The 11,831-nt window shown below is 38.0% G+C and overlaps 1 protein-coding gene across 1 annotated transcript; it reads right to left on the reverse strand.

Moving 5' to 3' along the window:
- Nucleotides 1-873: 873 nt before the first annotated feature.
- On the reverse strand, nucleotides 874-2,187 carry LOC149830496 (agmatine hydroxycinnamoyltransferase 1-like). Its single transcript, XM_090015469.1, has one exon. It carries the CDS (start codon nucleotides 2,185-2,187, stop codon nucleotides 874-876), a length of 1,314 nt encoding a protein of 437 aa, XP_089871595.1.
- Nucleotides 2,188-11,831: the final 9,644 nt, after the last annotated feature.

Genomic DNA, 11,831 nt, shown 5'->3' on the forward strand with positions numbered 1-11,831 from the left:
ATAATTCATGAGCAATGAGATATTGTTCATTTCAACTCATTGATACCAGCACTAAAGACTTATGTCTTTATATGAGGAGGCTAGAACAAGGAAACTTGTTCAGTAATAAAGTATCTCCGTATTTATTAACATTTAACAGTGACAACAATATCTTCATGTGATCAGTAAAACTGCAAGTGACTTATTACCCTATATATATATATATATATATATATATATATATATATATATATATATATATATATATAGAGAGAGAGAGAGAGAGAGAGAGAGAGAGAGAGAGAGAGAGAGAGAGAGTAATGCCTTAGACTTTTTTCATTAGGTCTTGTTAGGGCCTTCAAAATTCATAGTTTTAAGTATTTTTTTTACGTCTAACACCATAGATGTGATCTATAGGTTTTATTTAGTGGGAACCGGCATTTGGATCGCCGAAATCTGACCTGTGTATAATTTTTTTCGGTGATCCAAAATCAATGGCTATGAAGGTACCAGTTTTTCTCAGCTCATAAAAATATGTTTTTTGGTCGAAAAAACATGATCTAATAATAAATTTCAATCCAGCATGCTAAACACATCAGATATATCATAAAACACTTAAAACCTGTGGGGCAGAACCAGAAATGGGGCCTAATATACATATTCGGACGCATAAACTTGCCTCTTTTTAAGGAAAACATTCATTTCCTTTCAATGGCATAAAATCAGTAGCTATAACACATACATAAGGGACGGGGTGTCACCCTAATGCCAAGCATGAATGAAAGAAGCTAAAACAGACCACATAAACTTGATTACAATGAAAAGAAGAATAAAATATTGCCAACCATGTGTGGGAAAATTGAGGGCTGCTTCCTTTTTGTGAATCCCTCCTTTCTATTCTAGTGAATAGCAGAGGTCTTTGAATGTATCAATGTCTTTCTCAAAGAGGCCTATGAAGGCATCGATATCTCCATTGTGTGTGAATGAAGGGATCAGAAAAAGAGAACCCTCATCTGGAGAATATGTAGGAGTGAACATGTGTGGACACCCTCCTCCAAAATCTAGGTCATAGAAAGGGAACCTCAACCAGCTATTCACCTCCAAGTTGGTAGACAATGCCCTGATAGCAGTATTACCAGTAGTAACCAACCCCTTCATCTTCTCCTTCGAGCTCGAGTAGTCGATGAATGACCGGAAGTAGTCGTCGTTAACACCCACAACTGCGTCGTGTATGAGCCTAGCTGCATGGCTCAGTGGCTCAAGGACTAGGTCTTCCACCTTGGCTTGAGGGAATGCCCACAACACAAGGTTGCCGAAGTACTCCAATGGCACACGAGGGTTGTTCATTCTTGCACGTCCATTGACAGAAATTCGGATCTCAGTGGTCTCGGACAGACCAAGACCGCGGGCTCGAGAGATCTGTCTCCAAAGATGAGCAAGGAGGCTGTCAAACGTAGTGTAAGGCTTTCTAGGGTTGTTGATAGAAGCCTTGGCCTTGAGTTTCAATAGAAAATCTGCAGAGAAATGTGCTTTGTGCACTCTGATTGTGTCTACAAGGTCTGAGTTGATGTTAGAGCTGTCTAACAAGCTGAACTTGTTCTTTATATCCTTGTACTCGACGCCGCAGTGTTCGAATTGGAACTTCGGAGGGTTGCGAGGGACGAAAACGGTGCGATCACGAAAAGGAAGTGGTTGGATGTCGAGACCCCGCGTCGCTCGCCCCCACGCAACGAGGAAGTTGCTTGTCGCCAATCCATCAGCGACCATGTGTTGGCTTGTGAATCCTACTACAAGAGAGCCGCAAGAGAACCTAGTGAGCTGCACCTGGGCTAACTCCTCCACACCCTCAAGTGGTGGGTGCAAGTCCAGGTAGTCAGGAGAAGGCTTGTCCATGTAGCCAAGAGGATACTCTGATGATGCCTCGACGAATCGCATGCCGGCATCGTTCAAGAGAATGCACCGGTGGCCATCTTCATCTTCGACGAACCGGCCAGCCCATTCTCTGTACTCGGCTAGCGCCTTGCGCAAACCTTGTTCTATGACCTTGTTTGATGGATTGGGGGGTCTGTAGGCATAGATCACAGCTATGTGGCCGTCGTAGCTTACGGTGTCGAAGGCAGTAAGAGGGAAGCAGACATCAGCAGGAGGAGGGCTAGCATTTTGGTAATCTGGTCTGAGAAGCCTAGAGCTTTCCCTCTTGATCTTCATTTTTTGTTTGAGAGAGAGGATGGAATTGAAGAGTATTGGGCTTGATGCGTGCAAATTTTAGGTTGAGGAGGTGAGTACGAAAAAAATTTGGAGGCTTGAGGTTCTTAGAAAGAGAGAGCGCAAAGTGGGAGGATGGAATTGATGAATGCAAATTTTAGGTTGAGGAGGTGAGTACGAAAAAATTTGGAGGTCTGAGGTTCTTATATAGAGGAGAGAGAGAGAGAGAAGCTTCATCCTCCGTTTCTTTCATTCTTTCATGGCCCCTTCCTATCCCAAAAAATCAACCGGCCTGGTTTACCTGGACCAGAACCAAAACCTTGTAGGGTTTGGGTATGGTGATAAATAAGAAGACCCGAGTCTGGACACTAAGGTATACATAATACATGGACCCGGGTATAGTTTGTGAAATTTTATACTAGACCCGGACCCGACCCAAGTTCCTATTAAGACACAAATTTCCAATGTAAAAATGATAAAAATATGGTTTTATCAGGTATGGTAGGAGTTTGGTTCATGTAGTTTTTATGGGGTTTGGGTATGATTTTTATTATAATAGACCTGCGTCCTAACCCGATACAATACCCGAAAATCTGGTCCAAGTCTGGTTCCACCTAGGTCCCAACCAAACCCGACCCGTTGACACCCCTAGGTTATTTTCAAAAAGTCATGGTCCTATTTCATGATTTAGGCAACTTATCATTGGTCCCAAGAACTTAGTATTTCAAAGAGATGGGCAGTTTTATAAAACGGTGGCTGTGTTCTGCATGGTGGAGACTGTGGCAAGAAAGGAACAGTAGGTTTTTTAGAAACACCTCTGAACCGTTCATTAGAGTCCTCCATGTTATTCTTGAAGATCATGTTGCCTCTGCCATTCATGCCCTATGGCAGAATCCAGATATTGTTGGGATGTCCTCTGACGTGAAGGTAGAGGTGGGCTATTGTTATTTTAGTTGGGGGTGCATATAAAGTACATGATTAGGTCTGTTTTTTTTTTTTTAAATGTAGAGGTGGACTATTGTTATTTTAATTGGGGGTGCATATAAAATACAAGATTGGGTCAGTTTTTTTTATTTTTAATATTTTGGCTTTGGTTGCACTTGCTCTCCAACCGGACAATGTGCCTATTGGAGAACAGAACTCAAGTCATGTTTTGCAATTGGGAGTGTGTTGCATCTGTGATGTGAGCTAATGGGATACACGTGGGGTCAAATGGGGGCAGTTGGATGGTTAGGTCGCCCTAAGGTTAGGACTCTTGCCCCCGGGGCCTATGCTAAGTGTTGGCTTGTGCAGAAGGGCCCCATGAAAATTGAACCTTGACTGCCCATCTAGCAGCTAAGGCCCCAATCCACTAAACAGTCATAGACTGAATACACATTTTGGGAAAATGGGAGAGGACACATTAGGTTAAGGCTCGTCAACAACTGATTTCTGCTGTCGGAGGGACAGAAATAGTCTCCACGGATGGTGAAGGGGAAAAGGGTATTTGGTGTGGAGGGAGCTGCAAGAACTGGAGGAGGTAGAGATCAAGTGAGATGACAATTGAGTATGGTTAAGTCCAGTTCCACTATAAGATAGTTCAGTATGGGAAATGTGAAATAGAAATCTATGGAGCCATGATACTACTAAGTGGCGGTATGGGAGATATTTTGCAAAATTTGTAAAAAAATCACAAGAAGTCACCTCGCCTTTTATTTTTTAATTATTTTTATTTTATTTTTAAGAAATAATTAAAAATTTGTTTTTTATTTTTAAATTCAATTTTTTGCTAAAAGCTCGAGATTTATAGAAAATTTTCTAAATCTCACGAGATTTGGCTGCCGATATTTTACCCCAAAAACGTTTGGTCACCAAGCTCAGTGGAATAGAAAGCACAATACAAGAGAGAGAGAGAGAGAGAGAGAGGTGATTTGGATAATACAACCAAAGAACCATTCATGACGATATTATGGTGAAGACGACAACCTAACACAGCAGATGCAACCCAACAGCTACAAAGCAGAGCAGCCAATTAGTAACGTGTTTGACCTTCAATACATAGTGGCAAATATCGGTCAGTTTTTTAAAGTATCGAGATCTTCAAAAACCATGTTTTTATCGTCGATATTATCGTGCCATCAATGTGACATTTATATTTTTTTTATTTTAATGTTTTTTATATTCTTATGTATTTTCTTGCATACTTTTAAAATTATAAATATGGCCATATTTTCTTTAGTTTTTCTCATGGAAAACACATTTTTCTAGCTTATCGCGAGTTTTTCTTTTGCCAAGAAAACTCATGAGAACGAGATTTGTGATTATGCTTCAAAATCAGGCATGCGTTGCCCAAACAAAACAAAAGAAGGCATTCCCCCTTGCTGTGAGGAATTGTTTCCATCCCATTTCCAGCTGCGAATCGAGATTCCCGGTTACTGACCAATTGAAAGGATCTTCTGATCAATCCAGAGAGAATTTCTATTTCATTAGTAATGAGAATTCGGAATATCAAACATTGATCAATCAAACAGAGATTCAGCAACTAAAAGAAAGATTGATTAGAATCCTTTCAGAAAAAAACAAAAAAGAAAAAGACTATAGTTTTCTAGAAGGTAAATCAACAACAAAATTGATAGTTCTGGGAATAGAATTTCATTAGCTGAGAACTAATCAAGATTTGCTTGATGGACGGTCAATGATGCTTGGCATAAGAGTAGACCGGCCTGCTTTCGTTGACTGATTATGCTCATGACTTTGACTGAATTTCGATAGTCAACAAGTTAGGTCATTGGTTAGGTAAGGGTTTGCTTGGACGCGGCTACTATTTAAAAAAATCCCATGGATGTGGACAGATTTTATTTTGTTGTCTTTGATACGAACGTTGATCGCCCGCTCTCACAGCACAACAAGGAATTCACATGAGATAGTTGCGTGTGGCATAGGTTTGGTTTTGCTGGGTCCCACGTAATCAAATAAAATTTGATTTGGAGACGTATGATTCATACGAGGTCTTGTGATTATGATTCTCACATAAATGAGAAAACGACTCTCTTTTGCAAAGCTCACATTTTATGACTTTTGGTTGCTTGTAAAAATGAGATTCACTTTCTCATTAATATGATAATTTGAATCTCATGAGATGTTTACTAAACATGCCTTCATGTGATTTGGAATCTCATGTCAAGGAATCAAATGTGATTTGAAGCAGTATGATTTCAAATCACATATTTCATCATGTGATTCGAAATCACATGATCATACAAGAGACTTCAAATGTGATTTCAAATCACATTAAAGGTATGTTTGCATTACAGACTCTTTTCTGCCCTAGGTTCTACTAGGAGAATCTACCCCAACCCAGGATTCGCCAAGATGGGACTGCACAGTGGGAGTCCCCTTTTTTCAGGATTCTCTAGAGAAACATGCCTAACCCGGAGTCCTATTTAGGCTGAGACTACAGTGGAACACCTCCCAGAAAACTCATCCAAGGTGAGAGTTTAGTTGTATATTTACTAATTTACCCTCTTGTAAATCCATGCTTAGTCTATTTTTAATGAAGTTTATTATGAAATTTCTCTAAGCTTTGTTCTTGTTCTTAGAGAGAACACATTTTTTCATTGCTTTTTTCCTACACTACCCGTCATAGACCCGAAGGGAACACCTTTTCTCCCTATCTTGCTGACGACCCCCACTCACCTCATGCTTTCTTGTGTAACCAACTAGTTGAAACAACTCTCTCTCTCTCTCTCTCTCTCTCCTAATGTTGCACTCCCTACTTGCTCATGGTATGTGCCTCTCTCTAGAGTCGTGTCTCACGTTCAACTTAATTTATCAAAATTCGTATAATCGTCCTTCATGGGAGCTCAAGTTCTATTAGTGATATCAGAACATTATTTTCGAGAGCTACGCCATCCACCCGATTGCCATGAATAATGCAGCAAGGGCCCATGCCCTTCATGATTTTCGTACAAGTTCAATTCAACGCCCATATTTATTTTCTGGATCATATTTTATTTATTTGCATCAAATTCTTTACCGTGTATGGAGTTAGATTAGACCCAACACCGATCTACCATGAATCCAAGGGATTCGGGTTGATTAACGTCCCCCAAGATGTTTTTGTCTGTCACCAAGAGATAGAGGATAGTCTTGACAACTTAGTAGTCATGTGACTAAATTTTTTCTCAAACATGCATCCAAGTTTGGTTTTTAAAAAATCTTCTCGATAGTTTGACAACCCTAAAAATCTCCAAAAATTTACCTTAGTTAGTCCTACCTATTTTAAACTAAACCCAATTCATGAATTAAAAAAATCATATATTGATTTATAGATATTATCGTTTTACCAAAACCTACCAGATTCAATGACTGGATCTGGACGACATAACATTTTTAAACTTCAAAAAATTCCCTAGGCTTGATCCTAGATCCATAAATCTTAACATTTTTACCTTAAAAATGTACATCTGTTAGCTTTCAAAACTAAATTATAGATCTCAAGAATTCATCTAGATCGTTGAGATCTGGTTCGATCTTTGGAGCCTGTCAGTAGAAAATCGACTAAACCTATAACGTCTTCACCCAACCTAGAATTAAATTAATTTTGACATTGTAAAATCCCTAAAAAATCTCAAAAAAACTATTTTTATGTACCTTATACCTCTAACTAGAAGACCAAACACAGAGTCAGCCTTAAACCCTAGTTTGTAGCAACTCTAGAGGGCCTTGAAATGATACGGGCCCAAGACATGGTTGGCAAACTCTGCATGGAGTTCCCAGCTTGCATCAATCTAATTGACAAGTGAAATATTAGGGTGACAACAAACCTTCGCTATCTTCTGGAGTCGTTAAGGGACTTGTTGTGGTGGTTAGGTTTGCTTTGTATCATAATCAAGGAGACCTCTTGGGAGCTCTATAGAAAAGTGAATGAACGTGGTCGAAAGACCCTTGAGTTGTTGTAAATGTGAATCATTGATAAATTTAGAATCGTAAAATTAAAGATTCTGCTGAATGTTAGATGGGAACTTCAATTGGTGCATAGGTCTTTCTAGTAGACCATGAAGCAAAAAATCCTAGACAATGTCGGGTTGAATTTGACAACATTGTATGATGAACTCAAGAGTAGGCTCTGACGCTGCCTCCAACCATGGCCACCCAAATTGGTTAACCATCCAGCCGAGACACCCAAGCTGGCTCCCCCTTTCTCTCCTTATTTTTCTTCTTAGTTAACCTCAAAGGGAGCTGACTAGACCCCCAACGTTGATCATCGTGAACCTGCCTGGAAACTTTGACAACTCCCCCGACGGTGACTACGGCCAAAGCATGCACCCCATAAACCTGAAGTTTTGGTCACTCCTCATAGTTTGTATTTGATTCACGCGACTATGAGAAGTTAGCAGCATCCAACTTTGACAGGACCGACCCCGCCACCCGACCTCATTCGAGATTTGTGTCCCTCTCAATGAAGAATGACCGAAGAAGAGTTGGACAAGACAACGTTCGACAATCCGTCCACTTGTGATCGTTCATCAGACCTCCATTGAGTTATGGGGCACCTACCCAAAGGTGTCCCATATATGTTCTGACTTGGTTCTTACTAGTTTTTAATTAGACCTCAAATTAGTTGTCATCAGTTTTGGACCTGGATCCATCTCTCCCTTAATCAAACTAGATCCAAAAGTTGCTACAGTTTGATCTTGCTACTCTGAATCATATATTACAACTAGATCCATTTGGGGTTGTTATGCACCTGCCACTCTCTTTATTTAATTAGATCATCAAAAAATTGCATCTTTGCACTGATAACTTCTTTAGATCAGTGTTGAATTTATTCTGCATCATTTGGAGTTTGTGTTTCCTTCATGGCTTCTAAAAGTCAAGCAGAACTGAAAGAAACGAAAGCGAACCATACTCAAAGTCGAGCTGTACACCGAATTTGAAAGGGAGGAACAAAGTCCAGCCATTGCACACATATAGAGGTTGAGGATGAATGGCTATAGCAGTGCTCAGAGTTTCTGTCTTGAGGGCAAGGCATGTTTAAGAGGGGTGTATTGTTACAAACCCTTTTCTGCCCTAGGTCTGACCAGAAGAATTCGCCCCAGCCCAGAATTCGCTCAACTGGTGTAATGTCTATGATTTTTTAAAATTATTAAATAATAAAAAATAAAATTTAAATTTTTAATTTGAGAGAAATTGAAATTTTATTTAGTGTCAACTTGAAATTGAATTTACATGTTAAATTGAATCACAAATAAAGTAGAATTTGAAATTTGATTTAGATTTGAAGTTAATTTGGGCTTAATCTATATTTAGAATTTCAAATGCAATTTAATGTTAATTTGGATATGGGTTTTAGTAATTCGACATGAATATGGATTAGATATGGGTTTACTTAATTTGAATTGGATCCCAATTAGATTTGAAATCTAAAATAAAAAACTATGGAAAAATCTAAATAAAATATTTAATGGAATGGAAAGTTGATATTTAATTAGAGTTAATAAAATGTAGGAGTCCAATAGGGTGGGACATCTCCCTATATGAGCCCATTCTATGTGGCAACTTCCTACATTGAAAATTCTAAAAATTTTAAGAAGAAAATTTAGTTTAGCCTAAAGTGAATAAACATCATAAAGTTGCCTAATTAAAAATTTAATGCTACTTAGTAATGGGAATAAAACTTAAAATATTTTTAAGGTTTAATAAAATTGGTAAGGACCCTAGGATGGGAAGTCCTTCCCAAGTGGCACCTATTATTATGAATAGATCCTCTACTTGAGGCAAGCCAAAGAAAATCTAATACTTACCTAAACACTAAACAATGTAGGGGCTTGGATATTTCAATTAGAATTATTTTGCTAAGGTCATTACTAAAATTGGTTATCATTTGCCATATACACTATCTATGCATTGGAAAATTTGTAGCTATTGTTGCCTTTAATTCACGGTCCAAATAAGTTATAGCTGCTTTTGGAGGGTTACCAAGCATGACATTCAACCACGCCTTAAAAAAATCCAAATAAATTATTAAACAATGCCCAACCAAAACTAATGTTTCTCTAATGATTATTTATACATGCAAATGACATGTATGGCACATTTGCTAAATTTTTGGCATGTGTGGCATCAAATACAATAACGTTTAGGGGAAGACCCTCACACGACCCTTCATTGCATTATTGAAATTTAATAATAATCTTAAAGTATAAAATAAAGCAAATAAGAAAAAAAAGGAAAGATAGTAGGCAAGGGGGAGGAGGCGTGTCTAGTAGGTGAAATCCTTAAGGGGCTATTTAAATGAACATATCTCACCCCGCCTTTTTCTTTTCCCTAATCCCTTTCTATCTATTTTCTCTCTCCTTAAATCCCCTTTCTTTTCCCATTTACCTCTCCCTTTTTCCTGAAACCTCCATTGGAGGTGGAGTGATGATTGGAGGAGGGTCAACCATTCGATTGGTTCAGCACATTTGAACCACGTACCCGCATGATCCGAAGTTCGGTTTTGGTTTATTTTTTGGCATTTGCAAGGTAAGGGTTCTAACCCGATACCCATAGGCTAAGGCTTGTATACATGAGCATACTCCAATAGTGTACGGACTGAACCCATATATCGATCATAATTTATAAAGGGATCGATATCGGTTGAGACCCATTAAGCACAGAATTGGTTGAAAAAAAAAAAGAGAAACCGATGTATGAATGTGTACACTGATCTCTACCCGGAACAGTCATACGTATGAGTGCAAAATCAACTCGGATCAATCCCTGGTTGTGGAGCGATGTGTAGTTTAAAGACATTTATTTAAGCTACAATTAAATATCTGCAAAAGGGATCTCTCAATCATCGTCAAGTTGAAGACTGGTGGATGAGTTAGATCCCCAGGGCCAAAGAAGATTTGGATCATCTCTTAGATGAAGGAGTTTGTGACGGATCCTTCCAGGGAAAGTTCAGATCACCGCCAAGTTGAAGGCAGATGCTACAAACCTCCCGACAAACCCTAAAAGATATTTAATTTTTGCTATCATAAAGAGATTTTTAACCAATAAGCTAATATCATTAGTATAATTCCTGAGACAAAAAAGGATCGTAGCATCTCTAACTTGAAGGAGTTTCTGACGTACCCTTCTCAGAAAAAAAAAAAAAGTCAGGACATCTCCAAAATGAAGGATGATGTAATAAACTTCTCGCCAAAAACCCAAAGAAAGCTCAATGTCTCAAAAAGAGTGCAAAAAGATCATCATGGGAAAACTCCCAGATATCAAACTGCCAAAATTGCTAGAAATCATCTTTTCTTATGCAAAATTCTTTTATCAATATCTTTTCACTGCTTGCTTTTATGAAATTGAGAATATTTCTTTTTCTGTTCATATCAAGGAAATGGATAGCTTCCTTGAAGAAACTCAACAACATTAAAATTTGAATCTGACTCTGGAATCCGGGGAGTTAGCATCGTTGGAGAAAATACTCTAGGTAAAGAGAGAATATCTTTTGCACATACGTGCACATTTTGAAGCATTTGAATCAACTACAATATCATCTTATTGGCAAAAATTTTTGGTTATCCAAAAATAAAATAAATGCCCAATATCTATTTTGATGCAACCTAACATTGTTTACATTTCTCAAAAAGGGTTGCCTCATTCTGGTGAGATATTTCTTTCAGTCCCATCATGGTTTTCTCGTCCTGGCGAGAAATTCATATCTTTCATATCCATTTAAAAAGTTGTACCTGAACCTCGTCTCGCAAGGTATTTTTAAAAAATGTCCCATCATGGTTTTTAATGTATTTTCATCCCCATTCAGGTAAGGGCTAAACCTGAAATTCATTTTGAAATCCCATCCAGGTTACGGGCTAAACCAGAGTCTTTTAAAAAATTCTTATTTCTGTCTCAGCCATGAGACTTCTTTAAAAACCTCTCATTTTCACCATTTCGGGATTTTCATCCCAAAAGTTCCATCATAATTTCCTTCTTTCTTTCTGTCCAAATTATTTCTTTATCAAGGATTTCATTTTCTTTCCAAAGTCACTCTGGATAAGGTGCAAAAACCTGAGAATAAAGTTCTACAAAATAAGTCTTCCACACCCAGTTCAGATGTTATGACTGGGGCATTTTTAAAAATTTGACGTGTTTTCTTTGCTACTAAGCTTGGCCTTCAGCCGGCTTAGCAGCAAAGAGAGGCATCTGTGAACACCCCAAATTTTATAAAAAATTGCAAAATTTCCCTTTTTGCCTCTGGCCCCATCCTCTGAATAAATCAAGTCAATTTTCAATCAAAATTCTATTTATTTCTCGGATTCACTGGAATCCAGATTCAAATTTTACATCTGACCCAATTTCAGATCCAAATCGGATATCCGGATCCAATTCTGATCTCGGATCTTCTATTCTTCAAAAAATCAATTCATTGTATTTTCTCAGATATTTTATCTGAATTCATCCCAATTCGAGGTCCAAACTCAAATATTTACCAAAAACCTCGAATCCATACCCATTTTGAAACCCAATTTTCAAAATTAATCCTGTACTTTCTAAAAAAAACTCATATTTCAGAAAATCTTAAAATTTTAAAATAAATATTTTATAAAAATCTTTCAAAAAACCTCGTCTGGATCCCATCTTTTTAATCCTTAGGTTTTCCCTCATATTTTTAGATTTTTTCTCAAAAA

The sequence above is a fragment of the Nuphar pumila genome, chromosome 8 (genome assembly GCF_984573655.1).
Source record: "Nuphar pumila chromosome 8, dmNupPumi1.hap1.1, whole genome shotgun sequence".
NCBI classification, from domain to species: Eukaryota; Viridiplantae; Streptophyta; class Magnoliopsida; order Nymphaeales; family Nymphaeaceae; genus Nuphar; species Nuphar pumila.

What these genes read in the sequence shown, in the direction of transcription:
- LOC149830496 (XM_090015469.1), bottom strand. Translation starts at nt 2,187, where the DNA reads ATGAAGATCAAGAGGGAAAGCTCTAGGCTTCTCAGACCAGATTACCAA.